Source organism: Cricetulus griseus (genome assembly GCF_003668045.3).
Source record: "Cricetulus griseus strain 17A/GY chromosome 1 unlocalized genomic scaffold, alternate assembly CriGri-PICRH-1.0 chr1_1, whole genome shotgun sequence".
Classification (NCBI taxonomy): Eukaryota; Metazoa; Chordata; class Mammalia; order Rodentia; family Cricetidae; genus Cricetulus; species Cricetulus griseus.
This window is the reverse complement of record NW_023276807.1, coordinates 217,676,793-217,704,788: the sequence shown is the minus strand read 5'-3', so window position 1 is coordinate 217,704,788 and position 27,996 is coordinate 217,676,793. Positions and strand designations below refer to the sequence as shown.

Here is a 27,996-nt window from a genome sequence, read left to right as displayed (position 1 = left end):
TCTTTTTGAAATGTATGTGCTAATTTATGTATGCTATCCATTAAGAGATAATTGAGAATGTTCTTATTTTACTCACACAGGTTTAAAAAGCGAATGCTAATAGAACAACTGGAGAACTTCTTGGATGAAATTCATCGAAGAGCCAATCAAATCAACCATATTAATAGCAATTAAAAGAAAATAGAATGTGGCCACTTATTTCACTGTCTTCTCCAAATACAAAGTAAATACAAGACTGTTGTAATCTTGCATTCATTCTTTGACATGCATTGTTGGCTATTTGAAATACTAAAACAGTCTACAGATCCTTTCCATCATTTTACAGTGACCTTTTCATTTTGGTTTATTTTTGTAATGTGAAAAGTATCACTATTTTTTTTTTTTTTAATTTAACAAACTAAAACTATTCTCCAAATCCTCCGCTTGTCATTGGCTCTTGCGTGTCAGTTTCCCTCAGGTTATATTTTCTTAAACCAACCTTTAAAATTGTCAGCTATGTTAAGGTTGAACTTTGCCAAAAAAAAAAAAAAAAAAACAAAGAAAAAAAATTAAAAAGAAGTTACTTTGTAATTTTTGGGGAAAAAAAGCACATACATTAAGAACTAGGTAATGTTTTGTATATACAGTTATTTTGGATATATTATTGTAAGTTGTACAAATGTATTTTGAAGAATATTTAAGAAAAGCACTTTTGTTATTCCATCAATAAATGCTCTATTTTACTCTTGTGTGGTTTAGGAAATAATCACATTTAAAGTAACTACTTAAAAATATTCTAAGACAATGGAATTTTAAAGGCCTTGCTTTTTAGCATTGAAAAAACACAACTTAATATTTGTTAAACTATTGTAATTATATGTTACATAACCTGCATTGTCTTTTTTACTATATGCTCTTAGTTTTTGTTGGCTATGCCAACATACTCCACTCTTACCTGGATGGCTATGCCTGTGACTGACAGACATGTTTTAAAAAAGAACTTTAAAAGTAGATTACTTGGGGTATTACTGTTTTTTTAGCACCCTTCAACCTTTTTCACAGGATTTGGATGACACTCAAGTTCAGCCATTAGTTAGGGCATGGAGGTTTAGGGTATGTCACATTCTGAAACAGTGTGTAGTAATTTGGTCTCTGTCATGCTTACATGAGTTCGTGACATGATGATTCAGAGGGGATCTCTTGGTTCTGACACTGAGACTGTTGTTTAGAAGATGACTGCTCATTTTGTTTTCCCTTGATTTGCAAACGATAGGGATATCTGGCACTTAGGTTCTCCATCCTCACAGGGCTGCACACCCTTAGAAAGGATGCCACCCTATGTCCTGACTCATGCACACATTCATAGATCACTGCTGTGCCTTTTAGTGGTTTGGGGGGATCCAGTAGTGAAGGTTAGGAATTTTACATTTGGAATAATTGAGGTGGGAAAAGCTTCCAAAATTATTTTTTTAATTGAATTATTTTTAGATTAATACTATTTGGAAATCACACACCCTTACAAGAAATTGTAAATACTTATGAACGAAAGCATACATAGAAAGAACATTCTTGAGATTTGCTATTTTAGTCAAGGGGATTTGAAAGTCTCCCAATACTGAAGACAAACCCTGTAAAGAAAAAGAAGCATTTAATGTGACTTGTAGTATTTTCATATAACAGTTCATTAAACATTTCTTACCTCTTCAAAATACCTGGAAATAGTTGAAGATGTAATTTAGAGACGGAATTATTGAAATAATTGCCTGTAGTCACAATGCTAAATTCAGTAGGAACTATACAAAATCCAGATTGACTTTGTGGTTGTGAATTTCATGTATTAAGAGTGAGATGAGTGGGAACACTGGAGTCATTTAAAGATACTTAAAGATAGAAATTATATAAGTCCGAGCAGTTGGGGAGCTGTCCTTGGAAGGGTCCTCATTTCACAGGCTGCTGGTGGAACAATGCTCAGATCTTTTGTTTTTCCTACATTTTACCTAATGAACCAGCAAGGGAGTGAAAATAAGATTCTTCTGTCTCTGCTCACTGCCCCCCCTCCCCTTATCTGCCTGGCATAATAGTACTCTTTACATCTTTTTTTGGGGGGGGGCTCTTTACATCTTAATACTAAAACTTAATATCAAAACTAAAGCTTAAGATCCATCTCAGACTTTTGACTTTTAAAAAATGGTGGGCAAGTTATTAAACTAGTGAAATTTCTACAGAATCCTTGTCAGCAAAGGTAGGAGTGGGGGCGCATCTGGGGGTCGGTATTTTTAAGTCTTTGAGGTCATGGAATGATGCTGTGCTGGACAGGTGGTACTCTCCAAAAGCTTAATGTTGGAATTTTTAGGTAATTTCTCTTAGCGTTCTGTGTGTTCCATTTGTTTTAACAGTGAAGGCTGAGACTTTTTTTGTTTTTAAGGTTTTTATTCATTCAGTGTTTTGCCTACATGTATTTACATGTGCACCACGTGCATGCCTGGTGCCTGTGGAAGCCAGAAAAGAAGGTGTCAGACCCCCTGGAACTGGAGTTGCATATTTTGAGTTTCCCTATGGGTGCTGGGAGCCATCTTCCGGCCCCAGCTGAAAGTTTATAATCCCTTCAGTAATCTTATCAGAAAAGTAGCCACTTTGCTTTGGGTAATGTGAACAACCACTCTCTGGAAGGAAAGGAAAAGCCACAGGCACTAAGATTTGTGGTGAATTAGGGTACAAGTTTTTGATTAGACCTAAATTCTTATTTTGATTCCTAAAGCAGTTAAAATTTATACTCTGGAAATTGTCAAGTGTCTTTTTCTAGTTCAACAACTTTACAAGGTTTTTCATACAGTTGAATTTCAAGAATCTGTTACTTCTAATTGTGCCCTTTATTGCATATAAGCTTTTGTAGTGGCCCTTCCTAGAAGTTCAAGATTAGTCCTCCCTCTTGGTTTGAGGGTTTAAAACTCCATCTTTTTGTTGATGGCTTCCACCCCTTCCTTCCCTCTCCCTCTCTCTCCCTCCCTCTCCTCCTCTCTCTTCTCTCTCTCTTGCTCTGAGTGATCAGTGCCATTTTTGTCTATTCGCAGTCAACTGGGGTTGGGGTGATCATGGCGAAATATTAAGTGGACATTTTCTGTTATGAACCCTCTTCCTAAATGACCCCCAAGTAGATTATTTCCAGGGAGTGATTATATTCTTTTTATCATGAAAAATGTTCCTTTGATTTCTAGCACAAGTTATGGCAGTATACAAATGATTCTCAGATAAAATGATGTTGACAGTATTTCCTTTTAACAATCTGTGTTAAACTATGCTAATTTTTATTCTAACTAATATTTTTTCTTTCCATGAATAAATAATATCTGATGTTTAGTTACAGTAGATCCACCTTGGCTTGATTTTTATTAATCTTGTTTCATACTGTTGTTTTAAACACTACTGAGAATTGCCAACAACTCTTAACTGAGAATCTCTTCCTTCTGAGGCCAGTAATTGGGGGAGAACAATTAAGGAAAAAAATAATTCAAAGACTATTTTCACAGTTGCTGAATTTTAGGGATATCTGCTTCTTCTGTTGTGCTACTTAGGCTAACCTCTGCCTGCCATCTTTGCACTGATAACTGTTTTGTAGTGGTGTGGAAAAGTACTATGATAAGTGTTTGGTTTTTGAGAAAGGCCTGCAACCAGCATAGAAATCTGCATTGCTAAAATGCTAGTAGTGTTTCTGGTGACTTCTGTGGCATATCTTGGCCTGAAGAAACCATCTTTTCTAAAATGATAGGACAGCAACAAGGAAGGCAAGATTTAATTGATTTGTGATTTCATGACTTTTTAAGTATCTAAAGCAGACATCTACTCATCTGAAAAAAGTCAGCATTAACTACAAATAAATAGAATGAAAAAGTAAAAGCCAGAGGTTCCTTTGTACTTCGAAATCACAGCAGCTAGGAAAACACCATAGAAAGCACTAGAAGAAATGCTTATTTGAGTTAAACATTAATTTGACTTAATGGATAAGTAAAATTAGATTGCTAGAGAGATGAAGATAAATGTCTGCATCCAAATTTTAAGAGTCAGTACCTGTGCTGTGTTCTCTCAGAAGAAAGATGAAGGGCCGATCTGCTTTAAAAGCAGGAGTCCGCGACCTCCTTAGCAGCAGCACAGCTGAGAAGAGAATAGACCCTGTCACGTCTCCTGTCACTGCTCCTGTCACTGCGAAGCACATACAGATGTAGATACACAGGAACTAAACTATGTATCTCAGTGACATTTTACTGTGTAGTACTATGAGAGTGCAAATGGTGAAATTAAAGAGGAAAGATACTACTTATCCTGTGTCTCATTTTTTAAGGTATTCCATGAAATATCTTCCCTCAAAGGTGAAATACTAATGGGGCAATGATACTTTGTTAAAATTGGTATCAAAGCTTTTCAAAATGATTTTTGCCTTTTAAAAAAATGCTACATCACACCTGTGCTTGGGCTTAAGTGGTGTGACTTACAACTGGAGTCAGCTGGGCAGACTGGCTAGACTGGGTAGACTGGGTGAGCTGCTCCATTGTGCTTAGTGCTTGGACTTGTGGATGTACCTGTGGCTGCAGATGACTTGGTGCCCTCCTCTGAAAGCTCCATCTTGGCCTTGTGAGTTGCTTCAGAAACATAAAAGCCATCTTGGCCTAATTTGCAAATGACAGAAACAAAGTGATTTATTTATGTTTTCTGTACACATCATGTATGTGTTTAAAGACTCATAGGTAAAACTTCAAGTACTCAGTGCTGCAAGAATACACAGAGTGATTATAGAAAACTGCCAAGCTTAATTATTGTTCTACAACTCTCAAAAGTTTATTCACTAAATTTAATATGGCTTCACCCTTAGTAGAGACTGAACTCAAAGTTAATTTAAAATAATATTAAAGTCTTTATATTCTAAAACTTAGGTATGTTATTAGGCTCTCAAGAATATGTTATAAAATAGATTCTATTGCCCAGGAACAACTTCAACAAGCTTTTGCGATAACTTCCCCTTGACTGTCTTCTTGGGCTGTAGCTTTTAAGAAGACACTGAAGATTAAAGTCATAGGATTATATTATGAAGATAATCCAGTGTTAGGAATGCCCACTGTTCCATGACTACATCCTGGGGAGCTGGCTGTGCTGCTTGGCTAGTTAGCTCACCTTAAGGATTGGAACCTGCTGAGAACTGTGAGGTTATAGCTATATGTATGTGCTGACAGTTTCAAATATAAGCTTAGCAATTAGTGATGAGAGAACTTAGAAGGCTCGGCAGATTTACACATGTAGCCATAAAAGGTGAAGGTGGGCATGTAGAACTAAGACTAAGCTGCCCAGCCCTTCCGTTTCAGAGGAAGTACTAATGGGATGCCGCACACCCCATGAGAACTGAGAATATCCAGGTTTCAGACCCAAGGCCCATTTCTACTCAACCCCCTCTATTCAAGAAGCTGCTCTGTAGCACACCATCAGAGAGACGTGCATAATTAACAGTCATTTTGATGTATTTTGGGAAGCTTTCCTTGTTAGATTGGTCTGCACTAGTGCACATACAAGGAGATGGCCCATCGAGGTCATATGAAACTAAAAAGGAGCCTAGGATACAGATCGTTGTGTATCATCATTGCAAGGAAACAATGGGATATCAGGAAATGGGAATTTTCACTGTAAGGAACAACTGTTTGCTGGCAGTAGAGGATGGGCAAGTGCCACAGGAAGGAAGTCAGTAGATATTCACCCTGGTACCAGTGGGGAATCAAATTGTTTAACTGTGGTCTTTTTCTGCTTGACTTTGATTGAGAGAAGAAACAAGATTTTTCTGTTAATGATTATTAGCCCCTTCTAGCCCACTGAGCAAATAGTGCCAAAATTAAAGAGTTTTATAAAAAGCATCTTTGTCAGTTGAGGTTTTACTGTCTGTGACTTCATTACTATTAACACTGTCTGAACACTTTGATGTGATTATAAATGAGAACAGCTTCCCTCTGAAACCCCTTGGCAGCTAACATACAGCAAATCCAAATACATCTTCAGTAAGCTAGGTTGGGCTGTTTTCAGTGTGTCTTTGAAAAGGCAAGTGAATTGCTTAAGTAGCTTTCCCACCCCACCAGATTGTAATAATGACCCGGTAATTGTTGATGTTTGCATAACCATAGCTGAGTCTACTCATAGCTAAATGCCACCAACAGAACATCTTTGAAGTTCTTTGGGGAGAGTTGACATTTCATGACTAGTAGACTAGTCCATGTTCTTCCTTTATCTTATATTTTGACTGTAGTTTGCTCACTTTTGTCATGTGACTATTGAAATATGCCACTAATGAAATAACCAGGAAAAGCTGAGGGGTTTTCTTGGCCTTTGATTATCTGAGTTGTTGGCATCCATCTGCTTAGTGCCATTAAAGGTCACAACCCGTTTCCCCAAAATTTGCCCTCAGAATCATTATAGGTGTTGTTCTGTAGAAAAGGCTCCTTTAGTTAATGTGGGAGATGCAGGTTAATGGAGCCCACATTGTTGTGAGGATGAAACTTTCTTGGAGCTGCTGATTTGTTAATGTTTGCAGAGTGGTTCCAGCAGGCCCGCAGTACATAGCTTTCGACCCTGAAGCAACCCTTACCTCCCGTTTATCCCAATTTACTAACCAAACTTTCTGGAAAGCATGTCCCAGCCAATTACATGTTGCACAGCAAATGTGAGGGGTTCTGCTGCCCTCCTTTCCATTCCTCTTCTGTGGCACTGCCTATTAAGGATTACTCTTCCCTCTTAGACTGTTAGCTCTAGCAAGTAGAAATTACCACATTTACTTTATTACTTTGCCCAACTTTTAGAATAATGCTTAGTCCATACACGTCAAAGAAATGATGGTTGTGTTTCTCAGGAAGGACGAAGCACAAGGATTTAATTCCCACCCCTTTGGTTGGTAGATACAATCATTCTTTTGTATACTGTTGGTCACACATTTGTAAATCATTGTCTGCATTTTGACCTCAGTTCCTCATCAGGACAGAGATGGGACATCATTTGCTTCCTTTTGTCTTTCATGCTTTGACTTAGCTACTACGAAATGAAGGGTAGGTGTGTAATGTACCATTGCAGCTAGCCCAGGATATAGAAAGTGTTGGGAAGAATCTTGGGTGGCTCAATTAGCTTCAGCTGGTTACTTTCTCCGTTCTTCCCTTTTTCTGTGCAGTGTTGTTTGTACTTCCTATGGCCCAAGTTAATTTCGTGCACTCTAGATTACTCAAAGTCATTGCATATAGTAGCTTAAATTTCTTACTGGCAGAAATTGGAAGCAGACTATCTGCTTATGAAAGCAAAGACAAAGATAGTTTCAATCTTAAGAGTTTTGAGTTTGTACACACAGAAGACCTCCTCAGCTGGAGGTGTGAGTTTGTATTAAAGCCTGCTGATGGTCCTTAAGGAAGGGGAATGTTCAGAATAGGTGCCTCACTGTTCTCTCCAGTGAGGAGGAGATTGGAACAACTCAATAACATTGTAATCTGTAGAGATAAAGGTGTCAGTGGGGAGAGAGAGCTATATCTGGGCTCAGGGGAGCTTTGAAATACTGAGCTCTTAAACAAAATGATGCCAAGAAGGAACAGAGAAGTGATTTTTAGCTGGGAAAGGAGAATTGTGAGTGATTCTGGCTTTGGGACCGAATGGAAAGAAAAGCTTTGTTGGGCTTCCTCAGTAATCCAAAATGTGGTGACCCTTTGTTAATTGAAGAGAGGATGGCTCTGTTTTCTGATCATTTCTTCTCTTGTAAAAACTGCAGATAAAGGTGCTTGCCTCAAATCTGATGACCATGGTTCAATCCTTGGAACCCACATAAAAGTGGAAGGAGAGAACTGATGTCACAGAGTTGTGACCTGCACATGTGTGGTTCATGTGCTCCCTCTAACCCAGCTTGCACACAAAATTTTTAATTAAGACATTGGGTAATACAATTGGTGAGGTGGGTGGTAGCCTCCCATTTGTTTCAATGGCCTTCTCTTTACAATAGGCAGAAGCTCACTTTGGTACTGGCATGAGTCATCTTGGATTATGTTTAAAGAAGGGCATCAGAAAGCAATATCTTAGTTGGCAAGCTATATCTATGAAGGGGTAGATATTTAAAACATTTGACTATCACTAAATGTCTGTCCCAGTGACTCAGCATCACTACCATAGCAAGAAAACAGCCTTATTTTTATTATTACTTGTTTTTTGAGACAGGGTTTCTCTGTGTAATAGCTCTGGCTCTCCTGGAACTCACTCTGTAGACCAGGATGGCTTCAAATTCACAGAGATCCACCTGCCTCTGCCTCCTGAGTGCTGAGATTAAAGGCATGCAACACTACTGCCTGGCAGATTATTTTTAATAAGTGTAAGCTGCTTAATTAATAAAAGCAGGTGTTGGGTCATTGTTTGCTGACTTCTTTATTACTGGAACAAAACAGTGGAAGAAGATTGTTGGGTCTCATCAGTAAAAAGCATGAATAAAGCTCCATATTAACACATGCTGAATTATTAAATAGGCCAGATCTGTGAGCCTATAATTATGTTGGTTTGAACAAATGTAAGGAAATGAATTGCATTAGATGTGAGCCATCTCAACGGTACTCATAAGACTCAGCAACAGGCTGAGGTGATGGCTCATTTGGTTAAGAGCTTGCTGTACAAGCATGAGAACCCAAATTTGATTCCTGAACCCATGTTAAAAAGCCAAGGGACATTGTGCATGCATCCAGTTCCAACACTGTATGGGCTAGGAGGAGTACGGGAGAAAGGAAGTGGAGTCCCATAGCTTGCTGCCCAGTGGAGCCTAATCCCAGTGAGAGACCCTGTCTCAAAAAATGGGATCACTCATAGGCCATGGGTATTTTTGCTTATAGTGGGACTGCAAGATTCATGTGAGGACCACTGCTGTTTAAGGGCACAAGATTGACATTTGAGTATGTCTTTCTCAGATGCTGGGAAGAAAGGCTGGAAATTATGAATGAGCAACAGTAAAACGGATTAGTGCAATAGTGTGGAAGAGAGGGCCAAGAATAACCTCAAAGCTGCCCACCCCCTGGGTACTGAATCTAGAACCCTGAAGTTTTTAGTTTGGATGACTAAAAGAGTAATAGAATCTCCACTAGCTACAGGGATACCATAGCTGAGTTCTGAAGCCTTGAGAAGACAAAATGATGATTGCTCATAATTGAAGATAGAATTTCGTAACTTGGCTGTCCCTCCTTGCCTTTGATCATTTTGCTGTTGTGTTTTTACTTTCTGTTAATAAGGAAGATTTCTGGTTGAAATTTTCAACTAAGCCAGCAGTATTGCCTTTTGTCTAATTGTATATCAAGTATTGTGGACAGGAGAAAACTTGACTGTTATCTATGTTTAGATAAGAGGTGGTAGAGGGGTTTTTGAGAGGGTGTGTGTGTGTGTGTGTGTGTGTGTGTGTGTGTGTGTGTAGATGGAATCCAGAACTTTGTGCATACTCAGCAAGCACTCTACTAGCCCCAAGATAGCAAATTTTTAGTACTCTAATTAGATATGTCCTGCCATGCTTTATTTACTAAGTAACTTGCAGTTGTTCTGTCTGGTCACACCTAAAGTACAAGCCAGGACTTGAAGATCAAAGTCCCATTATTTTCTGTGATTAAGGAAAATTCTGAGCAAAGTTTTGGTACCAGGTTTTCCAGTGGTCTGCTGTTTAAAATGGTAACTTTCAAGTTCATCAAGTAAAGGCAATGTCAAGACCAATGAGAATGTCTGCGGCAGTGTTCTCTCCTCACAGATAATCTGTAGAGTAGGTAGACACAATCCAGGGCCTTTTGAGTTGGCAGAAGTTGAGACAGTGGTTCCCTCAAGAAATTTTCAAAGTAGATGTTACCATTCATTTCCCTTTCATGTGCAATGTAAGCTCAGACCATGGGCAAACATGGCCCCTATTGATCATCAGTAGTATGTCAACTATGGGGAAAAAGTTGAGCATGGATACTAAGAAGAAGAGCGTTTTAAGGCAAAATCATGAAAGCACAGAAAGTTTGAGGAATGGATGGAGGAAAGGTTTGTGCTTAGCTCATTACAAAAGGCAGGCAGAGTTAAAGGCAGCCAGGAAAGACTAACGGGTAGAAACGGGATGACCATGGTGCTGATGAGAAAGTAGAAAGCATAATGAAGGTTCTGGTGCTGTCTCTAGTCTTCATGAGAGTCTGGTCATGGCAGAGATGAGGAGGGCTTGTTGCCTATGGCCACCTGCTCCACTGTGAAGGTGGTTTCCAATTCCAGCTTCATGTCCCCAAGGAGCATTCCTCACACACCAAATTCAATCAAAACCTGACTGTTAGCAGAGGCCCCACATTCCTAAATAAAGCCAACCACTTGATTCTGTTATGCAAGTGTTTACTGTCAACAGCTCTATGGAAACAATAAAGGTCCTTTAATCAGAGTATAACAAAGCTGTCCCAAACACAATTCCTCCAAAAGATTGGAAGAATTGAAAAATTACCTGAAATTCCTTTCAAGTTAGCTTTGAGTGGGTCAAACAGATCAGTGATACCCCATGATCTTAAAATGCTTTTTAAGTCAAACTGATTTTGGATCCGAAACCTGTAAAACAAAAGCAACCTGTCAATTGCTATTTAGAATTCACACTTCTTTCATATGAACTGAATCAAATATGAGGTTCTAACTGGAGGTCAGTGCACCCTGGACTCCCACCCCACTGTATTTTTCATTGTTCCTTCCCTTGAGTCATCCCTGGGACTAAGCTGACTCCTCTGGGCTTTCCCCCTGCTTTGTCTATACTGCTCATTTGTGATAGCCCTGTTTCCCTTGATAAACAACTCTCTATTCCTCAGCTGTTACCTTCCTACTCAGGTTTTCTGTTTCAAAATGGTACTAGAGATAGGACCTCCTGCATACTCAACAAATATTCTATTACTTGACCTCCACCTCTAGCCTAGTGACTCCTGGTTCTTGAAGCCCAATTTGCAAAGTTGTACTCTTAGGGTATACAGAACAGTCTGCTTCCTACTAATATTCTTTATGACCCCATAAATGACCTGAGAAGAGCAGCTGCCTCAGCTCATTTTTATTAATAATATTTAGTGAGTGCTGATGCTATGCTAGACACTATGAGAACTTCATAGAAATTAATTCATCTTCCTATAATGGCTATTATTCCTTATGCAGTAGATGGGAAATTCAAGGCATAAAGTATTTAAGAAACGTGCCCAAGAATGAGTATGCAATGCACCTAGTTCAAAGCTGGGCTATGGGTGTGTGGAGCCAAGTCACAATCACTTGGACTTCACTCTTGACATTTGGGTAGAATCTCAGACATAATTGATGCAAAAAAAAAGTAGCTTTAGTACCTTGTATATCTTTTTCTACTGTGTAACATTTTCATGTTTGCTGTGTGCAGTATGTGCCTTTGATGTGCAGCAGAGAATGAACTCAGCCTTGAATTGCCCAGTAACCACTGAGAGCAGAAAGAATCAGCACACCAACATTTCCCCAGGACAAAGCACTTATTTGCTGTTGAAGAAGCCTTCAAATAGACTGCTATTGCTATTTGTCTTTGAAAATAAAAAAATTGAAATATAATTCAAACCGTCTTTTGTATAAACCATACATAATTTTAGAAAAACAAAAAAGTATGCTGACATATTTCAAACTATTTGGCTCACTTCTGGAATTGTCTTAAGCATAGAAAACATCCTTTTTGAAACCCATAAGCATTAAATGTAATGATTAGTACTATGAACCTGGCTTTTTAGTTTGTTTCTTCTCACCAGGAACTAATTGCTTTACAGACTCAGACAAGTTGCCTCTATATCCTTATTGTATTTTTATGTGAAATAAGCATGGCAGTAGTAAAATCTAAATAGAGTTGTGACAACTAGGTGAAAATTAGTGTTCAGTACAATGCCCAGCATGGCCTAGGCACTTAGCATTGTGTTTTAACTGTGGTTTCATAATAATATTAAGAAAGTTAAAGTCTGCTTGAAACCAAAGATGTGGTGGGTGGGAAAACTGAATAATATGTTTTAATAAAAGCGACAAAAGTCAGTCTGATTTCAAAAGATTCCAATGATATCCCTGGAATGTTTATGTTTATGAAAGCAGAACTACAAGAAATGGCACAGTAACTTGAGCAAACAGCAAAGAAGCTGCCTGCCCCATACAGAAGCTAGGAATTAAAGCAAGATATTAAAGAAAGTAAAGCCATGTTCCATGAATTCTCAACAACATAGTAGGATTGACTTGAAATAAATTGAGTCCAAAATGAATTCAGCATCACAGAAATCCTGCCACGACCAAGTAGAATTTATTGCAAGAATGCAAGATGTGTTTAAGACATGAAAATAAGATAACACATGTTAATAAAGTAAGGGATTATGATCACATTGTTATCTTAACAGGTGCAGAAAAAGCTTGTATCAAAATCTAACACCTTTTCATGATTAAAAACCAACAGGACTTGGGGGGAATGTTCAGTGATAGAACATGTGCCTAGCTTGATTGAACCCCACTACTGAAAACAACAAAAAATAATGCCCAAATAAAACACTCCAAGAAGCATCAAATATTCAGTCAACTTGGGACATGTGATAACTCAAGATGATGAAGAGTGTCTACAAAATCCTAACACCTAGCACCTTTCAAGTTCCCATCTAAGATAAAGAACAAGACAAGAATACCACTATCATCACTTCTATTTGGCCTTGTGCAGGAGGATGGGAAAAACAGTTACACAAGACTGATAAAAGCATCCATATCAGAAAGGAGGTGAAGCTAGGGATATAGCTCAGTTGTTACAGCACTTGCCTAGCATGCAAGAGGCCCTGAGTTCAATCCCCAGTACAATGAAAAAAAAAAGTTGTAGGATCAAATAGTTTTAAAAAGGAAGGAGAAACTATCTGAATTCAGAGATAACTTGATCTTGTACACATAAGAAGACTCTTCCTAAATCTCTTGATTTCTAGATTGACTGGTGTTCTAGGAGCCACAATGACACAACACTATAGAATAAAAGAATCTATGCCCATAGAATCAAACAGAGTTCAGAAATAAATTCATATATTCGGCAATCAATGCTGACAGTGATGTCAAGACAACATAATGAAGGAAAGAATGATCATTTCAACAAATGTATAGGATATTGGGTCAATCACCACATTGTAACACATGAAGATTTGGCCTCTTTACACCAAGTGCCATTGACTCGCAAATAACATGGGCTTCAACGGATGGGTCCACTTAACATTGAGTTTTCTTTTCTTTTTGGAAAATTTCCAACAATTTGGAAACTTCACTGGTGAATTATGCAGCTTAGGAAAATAATGCTGAGGGCATGTCATAGATATATAACACTTATTGTCTAATTTGCCATTCACTACCAGAAGATAGGTGCAAACTTACTAGAACAAGTTAAGCCTAACATACACTTAGAGACTACCACAGGCATCAGCTTCACTCTCTTACTCTTGAAAATGTGAGCAGATGCAAAGATGATTTGCGGAGGCATAACTGCATAAGATTGCCACCAGCCTATTAGACTGCTATGGTAACTTTAGAGCCTCTTCTGTTGAACATCTGCAGTGCCCCCCACTATTCCATGCTGATCATCTCTGTGAAGGTGGCCAGTTAGAAGTGTTCTCCCATGGGCCTCATGTATTTTTAACTATACATATTGCACACAAAATACATACCGTGTGACTACTTGATATTGGGATAAGAACAGTCAAGAGCAGGGCTATTAGTAGTTGTGTGGGAGCCAAAAGTTATATGCAGCTTTCCTACAGCAAGGGAGGTTGGTGTCCCCTGGCTCTCAAGTTGTCAAGGGTACAATAGTTAATTCACAGTGGATCAAAAACCTAAAGTGGGAGTGAAATCAATAAAACTCTTAGAAAAACTAGGCACAGATCTTTGAGACTTTAAGCAGGCAATGGTTTTTAGGAATTGCACAAAACAGTCTCTTCTAGAAATGGCTGCATAGGCAAGACCAGGACAATGACAGTATTAATGAACCTGTTAACGTGGAAGGGGAAATTTTTCTCTGGGCCACACCCCCAGGTAAAGAACTAGAGGCAGATAATGACTGTTGTATATAACAATAATAGCATTTGAGGAGGGGCATAGGAGGGGCTCAAGAGAGGATAGCTAGGAGGGCCTGGAAGGAGGAAAGGGAGGGAGGAAAGTGATATTATTCCATTCAATTAAAACATTTAAATAAAAAAATAGTGTATACGTGCACTATAATATTAGTCAGCAACTAAAAAGATGAAATATTAAAACTTTGTGCTAGGTGGAAAAAAGCCCAATAAAAAGGCTAACACTAGTTTTGATTTGCATGAAATATCCCTAAAAGACAATCCATAGAGATAGAGTAAAATAGTGGTTGCCTAGCAATGAGAAGTGATGACTAATGAATATGGGTTTCTTGTTAAGGTAATAAACATCTTTCAGAACTTGGAGTTGTTTGGGGGTATAGCTCAGTGGATAGAATGCTTGCCTTGCATGCATGAAGCCCCAGCACTGCATAAGCCAACTGCGCTGGTGTACATCTATGAGTCCAGCATTTAGGATCCAGAGACAGAAGGATTAGAAGTTTAAGGTCATCCTTAGCTATGTGAAACACTTTCAAAAAATTATAATTAGTGTTCATGACTGCACAATTTTGTAAATATACTAAAGAAGACATGCAATGTGGATCTATCTATCTATCTATCTATCTATCTATCTATCTATCTATCTATCTATCTATCTATCTATCTACCTATCTACCTACCTATTCATTGAGACAGGGTCTTGCTAAATAGCTATGGCTATCTTAGAACTAACTGTGTAGACCAGGCTGGCCTCGAACTCACAGGGATCTGCCTGGATCTGCTTGCCTCTGTCTCCCGAGTGCTAGGATTTAAGGTGTGCACTACCACACTCAGGTAATGTTCGGGATTTGAAATGTGCACTTTAAAAGTGACTTTTATGAGCACTATATCCCATTGAAAAGAGAGAGAAAATGTTCTTAGAAAAGTGTTGCACATCATTGTGGCATGCAGCTTCAAAGAAGAGCAAAACTCGCTGTGGATGTATGAGTTAAGTAGTTTGAATATTGCTTGGGTACATCCCTACAGGTTCTTGTGCTGGAAGCTTGGCTCCCAGGGTAGTGGTATTGAGTTGGTGGGGCCTTTGGAATTCGGGGCCTAATAGAAGGTAACCACTCAGGGCAGCCCTTGGGAATATCAACATAGTTCTGCTGTTGTTTTCCATGAAAGTGGTTCTCAAAGCAAAAGAGGAAGTCAGACCCTAAATCTCTCACATCCTTTCTTGCCCTGTGAAGGCTTCTGCGGCCATTTATTTCATCATCCATGTCATGATACAGAGCAGAGGAGATGCTGGTTCTGGGCTCTTAGACTTCTGGAACTATAGTGTGGGTATGTGTGAGAAAGAGAGACAGAGACAGAGCCAGAGAGAGATAGAGACAGAGAGATAGAGACAGACAGAAACAGAGACAGACAGACACAGAGCCAGAGAGACAGAGAAACACAGAGAGAGACAGAGATATGATAAACTGAAAAGTAAACTAATTAGATCTGGATTTAGACATATACCTTGGACCATGGTAGACACAACCAGGTTCTTGTTTTTTTAGACAGGATCTCACTATGTAACCCTGTTGGCCTGGGCTGTTCTATATTCCTAAACACATTACTTTCTAGTTTCAGGCATTGTTTTTCAAACCAATACAAAGCAGGCTGATACAAATCATATCTAATATTGTAATGTTTTCAGTATTCTCCTCTATAGACCTAGAACCAAACATTTTATTCATTAAATCTATATTTGACAATGTTAGTCATTTCTGTGGAGTATGGGTATGATTGCATGATGATGGCTATAAATGACCTATAAACATCCATTCTTAGTTTTCTTGATTATTTAGTATGTTAAATAGTCTTGATGAAAGCTGAGGATCCATATACATTTATTTTATAAGTAAATGATTACTCTGGGAGGCAGCATCATAGTTCATCTAAGAGTACTGCTTGGTGATGTTCAAACTCAAGCACACCCACTGGTGTGCAACAACACAAATTACTGTCTACAAGGTGGAACAGTTTTGGGCTCTCATTCAGTAAAATCTATATGATGACCACAGAGCACATTGTACTAAATGGTGAATGAATAATTTGAGGGAGCCAGAGGTAAATTCTTACTCAAAAGCTGGCTTAGTAGTGGGATGTAATGGCACATGCCTTTCAACCTGGGCACTAGAAGCAGAGGCAGGTGGATCTCTGTGAGTTTGAGACCACCCTGATCTACATAGCAAGTTCCAGGCTAGCCAGAGCTACATAGTAAGAATCTGTCTAAAAATCAAGTAAACAAGCAAATCACAAGAACCTGACTGTGTCTATCATGGTCCAAGGTTCATGTCAAAATTCAAACCTATAGCAGTTTTAACTTTTTGGTTTATTCCCTAAAGCAATGTTTCTCAACCTTTCAATATTGTAACCCTTTAATACAGTTCCTCATGTGGTGGTGATTCCTCCAACCATAAAATTATTTTTTTTCTATTTCATAACTGTAATTTTTCTAGTTATGAATCATAATATAAATGTTTGCTATGCAAGATATCTGATATGGGACCTTCATGAAAGGGTTGATCCCCCAAAGGGGTCGTGACCCACAGGTGTAGAACTACTGCCCTAAAGAGTTTACAACTAGGCTTTCTGGTTGGTTGGTTTTGTTTCTTTGGTCTGCTCTCTCTCTCTCTCTCTCTCTCTCTCTCTCTCTCTCTCTCTCTCTCTCTCTCTCTCTCTGGTGTGTGTGTGTGTGGTGTGTGTGTGTGTGTGTGAGAGAGAGAGAGAGAGAGAGAGAGAGAGAGAGGGGTTGGTTTTGTTTTGCTAAAAATATTCTATTAGTCTTGGCTTAGATGCTTGATACCTTGGAGTGATTACATATATTTATCAGAACAAGGTTGTTTGAGTCATTGTGAGACCTTCGGACCTCCTCCTCCTCTTCTTCCTCCTCTGCCCTGTGTTTTCAGGGTCACTGCTGAGGGCTTGGGAGGATGTCACTGTGACGTTCTCTCTTCAGAGCTGAGTGTTTCCAGGGGATTCTTCTTCCATTAGCCACTCCAGGCCAACCTACTCATCTTCATGTGAGAGCAGGTTCTTCTCTGGGCTGCACTTTCTCTCCATGCTGAGGCAAGAGCAGCCTTCCCTCCTGCACTAATTATTCCCAAATGTCACAAGATCAGGGCCTCTGGTAGGGGCTGAGCATTTGGCTTTGAGAGAGGGGTTTTGTCTTGGTTCTGAGTTCACCTTTGGCTCTTCATTATGCCTGATCTCATTTTAGACCTGGGCCCTGCCTCCTTGGGGCTCTCCTTGTATGTTTTTGCTCCAGGAGATGGGCTTATTTTTAACTGCCCTAGGGAGCATTGCCAAGGCTTTTGCTTTTACCCACTGGGAGCCCCGGGACTTGGAGTGTGACCAAGGCCCCAAGTGGACAGGAGTATGAAGAGTTCACGTGCTGCAAATGAGCTCCTGGACAGCAACACTATGCACTTAATGCTGACCTACGAAGTTATGCTGAACCTTCTCAAATTGCCAGACAAGCTTATCATTTGAAAAACACTAGTAAGAACCCTTTTGTAAAACAATGAGTTTTGCTAACATCTTTGCTTTGGAAAATAAGTGCTAGCTCTGTCATTAGATTTTTTTTTTTTCAGTGTGTATTTGTATCTACTGGTTTGTCTTCAAGGAAGGAACCTCTCCACTTAGAACGAATGTATCTTCAGCACAAAGATGTCAAGCCTTGCATTTACTAGCTAATAGAGACAGGCTCCCATTAAATTGCTCAGGCTAGGTGGAACCACTCTGTAGCACAGGCTGGCTTTGAACTTGCTGACTACAGTCATCTTGATTGTCTAGATTTACAGTTGTACCACCATGCCTGGAAAAGTCTTGAATTTTCCTGTTCTAATTTGGCTTCTTACTAGAATTACATATATGCTTTCTCAGTTACACAAGCCATCTTTTCTCTTTGGTTCGGGGGCAATGACAGCTGTACCCACAAGGGTGCTTCCTTGAACTTCTTCATTTCACAGTGACACACCTCTGGAACAAGGAGGTAGGGACTTGCATCAGCCCAGTTCTCACAGTTTATCTCAGGAAGACCCAGAAAGTTAATTCAACTGTATGTAACATGATCTACTTTGCAATGATTTTAAAATCGATTCAAACCCCAGGGAACTTCTCCTTGGCCTAAGCTCATTTGACAAGCTGGCCCAGTGGGAGGATGGGCCTTGGAGTCTGACCACTGCACTCAAAGTGTAAGCTCCACTGACCACCATAGTAATTCCCCTGTAAGGAAGATGTAGCCACTCACCTGGGGAGGAACACATCCATCCTGGTTCTCTTCAGCCTGGTGGCCCAGAGGTGGATGACTCTGGCTGTGAGGTGTGGTTCAATTAGGTCCAGAGGGGTGTCCTTGTTTTGGGGAAGCACCAGGAACAAACTGGCCACCCTTCCCAGGTACAACAGCTCCAGAACATTTACCTTATGGCCTGCAGCATCCTGGAACTGGCCTAGGGGTTTAGTGGGTCAGGAATTAGCTCTGTCCTAGGAGCCAGGGAAAACAATGCCACAACCTGGAGTAGGCAGACTTACCCCGGCAACAGTAAAAAAATGAGAGCAACAGTAAATCAGAGTGCTAATCTCAGCCTCAGAAAGCAGCCTGAGACTGGGAACTGTTGGATGACATGGCCCTTTTACTAATCCTAAAGCCCCCTAAGATCTCCCACACGGTCTTACTCAAGAACACACAGCAACTGGGCCTGCTGAGGCATTGTCTTGAGGGAGCCTGTCCAGCCTGGACTTATGGGGGCCCAGGCACTTTGTGTTTCATCTTGTCTTTAAGAAAGGGTTTAAATCTATAGTTCCTATGAAAACTTCCCAACTCTGAAACATTCCACAGACCCAACAAAACATACATCCTGGCTGGATTTGACTTGAGGACTGATGATTTTTAACTGTGACCTAAACAGATAGGTCTCAGGATGGGTAGCTGGGTGTTTGTGGGCAAAGGAAATTGCTTGTTAAGACAAGTCCAGGGACTAGGCAGAGTGTGGCTGCTGAAGGATGTGATGGGACAAGTGGCAGATAGCGGAAGATGCTGAGCTGCAGGAGGGATGGGGGCTGGTGCAGGATGTAGGGAGAGAGATGGAGATGAGTGTTAGGTGAACCCACTGCATGCTCTGGCTCATCCTTAGCACAGAGCCCGCTGGCATCTCCAGCACACACAAGGCCACCAGGCATCTTGCTGGCACTGGGAACCTCCCCCACTGAATGGGACAAGTAACCATAAGCAGGAGGGCCACACGGAACAATGGCATTTCAGGGCCAGGAGGTTCTGTAGTCTGGAGGCCTCTTAGCCTTCATTTGGTCCTGGTTGGGTGTTATGCCATGGAAGTGTCTTCTAGGAGAGGTGTTTGGTCCAGGTATTTTTAATTTTACATGAACATGTTCATACACAGTGCACAGGCCAATGCCAAGCATGAAATTGGCTTCTCTTCCATATCTGTGTCCTCAGTATCCAGATGGGTACACCAAGGCCCCTCTGTAAGTCTCCTGCTACTCTGGACTTTCCTTCAGTCCACCCATAGCCCAGAGAATGGGCGCCTCTGGAAACATGTAAAACAGAGGCCCCTCCCCTCTCTTGTTTGAGTTGCTGGGTTTCCTCCAATTTTCTGAATGTGGGGATGGAGGAGGACTCACCATAGCTGACCTCTGTCACTTGGTGCATCGCAGGGACTTGAAGGACGAGGCCTTGGGCGCAGGTGAAAGGCAGGGGCTGCGAGGCCATGGAAGAGAATCTCCTCTGCCAGGTACTTTGGAAGGTCATGGTGCCCATGATGGAGAGCTGAGTAGACAGGGCACCAGCCTGGCCCCACAGTGGGCTACCCGGGCCCTCACCTATAGATAGAAGGCATTCTCTGTCTCTGTCTCTCTCTGAGTCTCTCTCTGTCTCTGTCTCCCTCCCTCCATCTTGCCCCCCCCAGCCCCCACTTCATGTTATTTTCAGTTTACCACAAAAGCTTTAATTCCTTATGCTGCCAAGGGACCCACAGCCACCAGCTGCTAACTGGCTTTTAACTTATTGTCATGGAAATGAAAGTGAGAACATGAGCTCAGAGTGGGTCTCCAGTGACTATACTTCTGCTCAGGGAGCAGTGAGGCACCTTAGAATTGATTGCAGCCTTCTTGTTAGCATGTATGCATTGTGGCTTCCCTCCCTGTTTCTAACTGGTGTCCAGAATGCCCCTGGTTCCATTGAGTCATTTCCCAGAGATTAACAGGCAGTCTCCCCAGGCAGATGCTTACACGGATGAGCTCTACGACTGGAGAAGACTGCACTCTGTCACCCCCACCTTGGGGCCCACTAATTGCTGAGTAGCATCCCTCACCACACCTTTGCTGAGGCAACTATGATCAGAGCACAGTTTGGGGAGGGCTGTGGTTAAAATTGCATGTAAGAACAGGAAGGAGCAAGCAGACCATTCCTACAGAGACAGTTTCTGTTCCAGGCCTTCAACTGTTTAATAAATACAGGTGTGCTAGGTTCTTCCTAAATGCTTGAAGAAATCTCCTTGACTTTTTGTTGTCATTCTTCATTTCCCAGATGAGAGGAGTGAGGCTCAGGGAAGTTGTTGTCATACTACCATCCACCCAATCACCCGCCAAAAGATGCTTGCTTTTGAATCTGAGCAGATGGGCTCCGTAGTCATTGCTTTGGATAGCTATACAAGTCCTTTTTCTTAAAGGGAAGCCAGGCTGTGAGTTGAGAATACCTATGTTGGATTTTGAGTGGGTCTCCTGGCAGCTTAAGGAGGATATAGGGAACCACTCCTTAATTTAAAAAATATTTTAACAATGTGTCTGTGTGTTTATCTCTGTTTTGGTATGTACCCATGAGAGCAGGTAACCTTGGGTGCTAGAAAAGGGCATCAAGGGGCTGTTAAAGGTAGTTATGAGCTACCTGGCCCACCCTCTTAACAGTTGAACTATTTCTCTATCTCCAGGGACTACTCCTTGTGAAGTAAATTGCCAAAGACAGCATTGAGCATTTGAAAATATTGAGGGAGTGCAGCATCCAGTCCACCTGTATCCCAGCTTTCTGTTCTGCTTTTAAGCAACGCTGGATCTTGAACACTCTCCATTTATCTGAGTCTTTATGTTTACCAAGAACACTGCAGCCAAACTAACTGGATCGGAATCTTGGCTTGGTGGCGCACGGGCAAGCAAGAAATTCAACCCTTGGTGCTTCAGTTCCTCCATTTGTAAAATGAAGACAGCCCCCACCTTTTAGGATTAATGGGTGAGTGAAATGGAATCAAATTTCAAACCACACTAAGTGCATAAATGAAAGGCTAGCAGGTGTTAGTGACTTCCACTCACTTCATAACAATCAGAGCACATGGTGGTTGCCATTGATGGTTGGATTATACATAGCAAACCTCCAATAGAACCAAGTGAAACATATTGGTTATAACTTGTCCTTGTGTGTGTGTGTTTCCTTAACCTAAGTTTCCCAGAAGCTACTTTTCTGGCCCCTGTTGTCTTTTGCTCTCACCTGGGATTAATTGTAGGTGAAAACAGAACTTGGTGAGAAATGGCCTGGGGAGAATGACATGGGGCAAATCCTGCAGGGTATCTCCAGAGGTGATATGCTCTGAGGAACACCTTTCTGTGTTTGTGTACTCAAATATGGGTGTATATGTGTGTATTCATGCTGGGGTGTGAAGAGAAGGAACAGAAGAGGAACAGGTCATCTGGGGTTGTTTCACAGAACATGTATGTCACTCAAAGATAGATCTGCCACCTCAACTTCTGCTGTAATCCAGGGCATACTAAACCTTACGATGGCTCTGACAAATGATGGGTGGCACTATTTCTTTGCAGCCCTCTGCCCTTAGCCATGCCAGGGAAGATGGTTTTCCTTTACCCATGCTCTGTCTGGGTGTGCCTTTGGAGACATCCATGGTGGTGCGGTTGGGCTCACCAAAGTCAGCTGGCTCCAGACTGCTGTTGGCCCACCGGGAGACCTGCTGCACAAAGCAGGGAGACAGAGATGCTCCGGTGTGGATGAAAAGGGTGCAGGCCAGCTCCATCCCGATGCCTTGACTGGAGTTGTGCAGTGTGGTATAAACACTGTGCAGGAACTCTCTCACTCTTGGGTCTGTGGGAAAGGAGTGTTTGTAAGTGCTTGCACAGCTCCCACCTGCAGATTGTTGATGGGGGAGGGTTGTCCTTCTGTATGCTGTGAATATACGTTTCTCTTATTGGTTAATGAATAAAGCTGTTTCAGTCAATGGACAGGCAGGATGCAGCCAGGCAGGAAGTAAAGGTGGGGCTACCAGACTAGGAGAATTCTGGGAAGAGGAACACAGAGAGCGAGTCTCAAGGGAGATGCCATGTAGCTACTGAGAAAGCAGGAGACTTGGGCATCACTGGTAAGCCAAGACCGCATGAAGATACACAGATTAATAGATATGGGTTAATAATTAAGACAGAGCTAGCCAATAAGAAGCCTGAGCCATAGGCTGAACAGTTTATAATTAATATAAGCTTCTGTGTGTTTGTTTGGGACTAAATGGTGGCAGGACTGGATGGGACAGAAACTTCAGTCAACAGATTGTCTCAGGGGTATACACCTTCTGAGTACCTCCCAAAAGTCCCTCACTGGATATGGCATAGCTACCTGAGTCAAAATCCACCTAATCCCACAGCTTAAAAGTTGGGCAGAAGACATGTTAGACCACAAACAAATTTGGAAACTGGAAGGGAGTCTGCTGATGTCTTGGAAGTGGCAAGGCTGTGCTTTCCTGAATTCCTGATTCAAGAACATTGCTGAGTTCTGGAGGAGAGTGTAGCAAACTTTTTTTGTCAGCCACCAGCTTACAAATAATGACACAGAGACTTCTTATTAATTATGAAAGCTTGGCCATTAGCTTAGGCTTGTCCCACTAGCTCTTATAACTTAAATTAGCCCGTTTCTATTAATCTATGTTCTATCATGTTGGCTCAGTTACCTTTCCTCTGTCATATACGTCCTACTTGTTTTTCACACACGTTTGGAGTCTCTCACACACCTAGATTCATCCCCTGACTTCCTCTCTCTCTGCCTGGAAGTCCTGCCTATCTTCTCCAGCCTAGCTATTGGTCACTCAGTTTTTTATTACACCAATCGCAGCAACACATCTTCACACAGTGTGCAAATATTCTGGAACAGGAGATTCTAGAGCTGGGATATGGCAGGTCCAGTGTGTCATGATGGGATTTCTATAATGAAGCTAGAGAATTATGAGCAGTTTTGTAACGATGATGGGCAGTGGCAAGCTGCTGATGTCCTAGCTAGGCTTCTGTTGCTATGATTAAGCACTACAACCAAAAGCAACTTGGGGAAGAAAGAGTTTGTTTCACCTTACAGTTTACAGTTAGTTCATCAATGAAGGAAGTCAGGGTAGAAACTCTAGGCAGGAACTGAAGCAGAAACCATGAAGAATGCTGTTTACTGGCTTGCTCCCTGCGTCTTGCACAGACTGCTTTCTTACACAGTCCAGGGCTGCCTGTCCAGGTGGCAGCACCCGCAGCAGACCGAGTCCTCCTACATCGATCATCAATCAAGGAAAATGTCACACAGACATATGTACAGGACAATCTGATGGAAGCATTTTCTCAACTTGGGCTCCTCCTCCCAGGTAAATGTATCATGTATCGGGGTAGCTGCCTGGTCACACACCTTTACCTGAGTTCTCACATCTGGGATTCTCTTGAGCCATCCCCTGCTCCCTTAAGTTGCATTGGTTGGGTATTTCATCACAGCAAAGAGAAAAATGACGATACAGCCTGGGACAGGTGTTCTGGGAGCCAGAAATAATAGCAGAGTGACTGTCCTGAAATGGATTTTTATGTCATCTCTTGTCTCCACTGAGCCTGACTTGTCCCTGCCCATCTACACACAGAGAAGCACTCTTACATATGTTCCAGAGTGTGCAATGTTAGAGTAAAATGTTAAACTTGATGCTGCCTACAAACATTGCATAGAACAGTCCAATTACAGTCCAATTACAATGAATGCGCTCAGCAACACTTCACAGTAAGGGCTGTGGCCCTCCTACTATAGGGAGGAGACTGCCGAGGCTCAGACCTGTTCATTACTTGCTTAGGGTCACTATGTTGGAGGTAGTGCTGTTTCCTCATCTTGTTGCCCTCAGGGAGAGGAATGTCTGGGATTGAGAAGACCCTGCTTGGGAGAGTTCTGTTCCCCAGATGAACAGGGGCTGTGAAGCACACAGACTTTGGGGGATGGGTACTATGTTTACTACAATCTAGAGCCTTCTAGAGGGGCAGAAGTGAATGGTCTGAGAGCAGAGATAGGGCTCTCCAAACTCTCCAAGAGGAACTTTATCTCTGCTGGCTTCTCAGCCTCCTGCCTCCAAAGTAAAAAGGTGTTGGGAGAGAACCTATAATTTAGTGGCTTTTACAGGGTTCTGAGGGAGAAAAGGAAGAAGAACATACATGATCAGGGACTGAAAATCACCCCTAAGTTCATCTGATAGGTGAATCTAAAGCTGATGGATCTGGGCTCCAGACTCTGCAGAGTTCTAGACTCTGAAAGATTCATGTCCATAAAAATCTCAAACTATGAGAAATGTCTTCCAAATACTGATATTTGGATTTTCAAGAACTCTGAAAGGGGTGAGTGGAGGTGCTCCCCAGCAGGTATGATTGGGATGGGAGGAAGATGAAGCTGCCTCTGATGAGGAAGAGAGAAAGTAAGCCTTCTACTGCTTAGAAATTGATGTAACTGCTTCCTGGCTGGAGTGGGGCTCAGGAACTGTGAAGAGAGCACAGGACTTGGAATTAACAATCTGGAGCTTGAATCCTGGCTCTGTCACCTGCCACCAGACCAGCTGAGTTTTGCTAAGCCATTTACCTCTTGTGTTAGGTAGTCTGTGAGAATCAAATGACACAGTTGTAAAAGACAACTCAGTATGCACTACAAAACATAATTCTTTGCCTGGGACTAGACCACCTTCCTTTCTGAAGCCTCTGTGCTAAAAATGTTCTCATTAATTCATCTAGAAGAATAACGAAAATGCTTAGAAGCTGGAGCATTGGGAAATTGTGCATCCCCATGGAACAAGGCCTAGAGAATCCAAGCTGGATCTGACTTGAAAGCCTCCACCCTGAGAACTAGTTTTCTCAGTACTAGAAGTTGCTATGCAAACTTCCAAGGGAGGAAAGCAGCTAGTAGTCCTACCCAGCAGAACCACACAATGACCAGCATTGCACAAAGACCCCAAAGGTATAGTAGTGGCACACATATCTTGTCAGGAACCAAGAGCTGTCTAGTTGAACTTAAGGCCCATTCAACAAGAGGGAAGTCATCTTTGGTATGGGAAACCTAGTTAGCTACATGGATCTTAGAGGAGAACCTACAACCACTACTTTACTAAACCAGCATAATTCCTAAGTACATTCCAAGCATTTATTCTTTATACCCACAAATAAGAGTAGCTCTCAACCTTCATCAAAGAAACTTCTCCTTGCAACAGATTGGAGGCCATTTACAGAACACCATGACTGGTCAAAATGTAGTACATAAATGACTCTGTAGTGCCCAGACCCAACTGATAACACCTGCAGCACAACTCCTTCACAGCGAGGGAGAGGGGGCTGAAGGACTGTAAGAATGAGAGGACTGAGAAATCTACTGTAAGATTGTGTCTCCTACAAATGACAGGGGAGTTTTGCCCATGAAATCTCAACAATAGGGCTGCCTAAAAAGACTAGAACAAGTACGGCACCAATAGACGCACTAATATAGATGGGAAATCTCATGGATCCTCAGCCCTAGAAAAAGAGCTGCAGGCAACTGAGGAATGCTGAAAAAGGAAGAAAGAGCCCTCCCCGTGGAAGAGCCTCCCCCTTATTGTTTATCCAATACCAAGTGGTCAAACCCTGAAATCATACATATACAAGTAACAGTAAATGGACTGAACAGGTTGTGATGATATATTTAGGTATTTGTGTGTGTGTGTGTGTGTGTGTGTGTGTGTGTGTGTGTGTGTGTGTGTGTGTGTTGATAGCAATTAAAAAGAGGCTACGCTTTCAAGAAGGAGCAAGGGGGTGGGATGTATGCATGGGAAGGAGTTGAGGGAGGAAAGGGAAGAAGGAAAGTAATGTAATTATATCTGAATTAAAAAATAAAGAATATATTAAAAGTTAAATTCTGTGTCTAGGTGTTTTCGTGCACATGAATGCAATGTTCATAGAAGCCAGAAGCCAATATTGGGTCTTCTAAAGCTGGTGTTACAGGTGTTTGTGAGCTGTCTGACATGAGTGTTGGGAACCAAATTTGGGTCCTCTGCAAGAGAAGCATATGCTCTTAACTGCTATGCTATGGACATCTTTCCAGTCCTGTATTATCTTTTAAAAGAAACGCTGGGCTGCGGCAGGTAGCTGGCATTGGTGTGTGACTTTAAGCAGGACACAGTGCAACTAAAATGGGGAGAGTGATGAAGAGGACTCTGAGAATGGCCTGGCCCTGTTCTTACTAACTGATGGTGGCTCCATATGAAGGTAAAGCAGTCAGTGTGTGATTCAGAACCTTAAGGGGCATCATTGTCATGCAAAGCAGTCCTGACATCTGAACAGGATTTCATCATCGTACTAGATCAACCTGTTAACCAGGTACCATGATGGGATCTGATCTCAGAACTGACCCTCTCTTGCATGTCCCAACCCAACCATTCTGACTTGTGTGAGACTCTGTTGAAGGCTGAAGTGCCTGCCTTTGCTTTCATATTTACATTTCTTCTCCTGGCCAGATCACACATAATATCTTCAGGGGACCCCTCTGACCTGCTGGTGGAATCACAAAAGCACACAGCACCCACCCCCATCTACAAAAGCACATGGCACCCACCCCCAACTGCATGTGTTGCTCCCCGAGACAGAGTTGCTGCCTTCAAAGTTCTCCTCATGTACATAAGCCGGGTCTCTCTCCAGTCATGGCCCTTATGGTAAGAGCACCATGACACTTGGTGAATAATATTACTCGGACTCTAGTGGGAGCCCATGGATGTGTACACTGCTATGGAATAGAACTGCCATGAGGCTAGAAGGAAGTCTCCACAATCCAAGAACAAGCATGTTTGTGAATTCTGAGTGTGTGCTTCACACATGGCCACACTTCTGTGCCTGTACACACTTGGGTAGAGCTCAGCTCCCCACTCCTGAGAGCACCTGAGCAGGGAGGAGGAGTAGGAACCAGGCGTGAAGAGGAAGCATGAGAGAAGAGCCTCTTACCTTGCACAGTATATCCCAGGGCACTTGCCAGCTGCCAGCCAGTGTTACCCCGGGCTCCAAACTGCAGGATCTCCAGGGAGAGGGACACACTGGCAGGTGAGATGACAAAGTTTGTCCCATTTCTCTGTGCTGCTGCACTCCGGTAGAGGTGAAGGGCAAACTCAGTCTTCAGCAACCACAGGGCTTCAGTGAGGGGGCTACCTCCACCCGCTGAGAAGGAGGAGGAGACAAGAAAGAGAGTGACCAGCAGGAGAGGCAGCATGGAGGCTGGATACCTGCAATTCAGAGGGAGGAGAAGCAGAAGGAGTGATACTGATGACAGTGATGACAGCAAGTCTCATGGCCTGAGAACTGGGGCACCCAGCTCTGTTTCCAGTGGCCGGGAATGGCCAAAGAACAGGCTCATTGTGCATTCTTGATTACCCACCGTGATCCTGCCTGTCTAGGCTGCTTGACTGGGCTGAGATCAGTTTGAAAACTCAACCATGTGCTTGAAGGTCTGCTCTTGTTACTGCAGGTGTAGCCTTGGGAAAGTCTGGATCATGTTAAAACAAACCATTATGTTGGGAAAAGAAATGCCAAACGTGCATCCCATCCCTTGTTTCTTGGCACTTAGCCTGCTTATAGCTGTGCCACATTTATCATGAGTAATTATATA

At 41.9% G+C, this 27,996-nt stretch overlaps 2 protein-coding genes across 5 annotated transcripts in view; one reads left to right on the top strand and one right to left on the bottom strand.

The window, feature by feature from the left end:
• Ints6 (integrator complex subunit 6) overlaps positions 1–11,562 on the top strand; it is an 80,509-nt gene extending 68,947 nt beyond the window's left edge. For 3 of the 4 annotated variants that reach the window (XM_027390365.2, XM_027390363.2, XM_027390366.2), the window contains one exon: positions 81–4,290. In XM_027390365.2, coding sequence (XP_027246166.1) covers positions 81–174 — 94 coding nt within the window. In that variant the 3' untranslated portion in view covers positions 175–4,290. Of the gene's footprint in view, positions 1–80; positions 4,291–11,380 lie in introns of those variants that run through there. The other variant, XM_027390364.2, reaches the window with a different exon arrangement.
• On the bottom strand, positions 1,564–27,600 carry Serpine3 (serpin family E member 3). Its single transcript, XM_035452157.1, has 8 exons — positions 27,339–27,600; positions 21,967–22,200; positions 19,740–19,937; positions 18,352–18,550; positions 10,463–10,563; positions 4,554–4,640; positions 4,045–4,128; positions 1,564–1,607 (listed from the first exon to the last, which is right to left on the bottom strand). The coding sequence occupies exons 1-8, from the start codon at positions 27,598–27,600 to the stop codon at positions 1,564–1,566; spliced, it is 1,209 nt and encodes a 402-aa protein (XP_035308048.1).
• Positions 27,601–27,996: the final 396 nt, after the last annotated feature.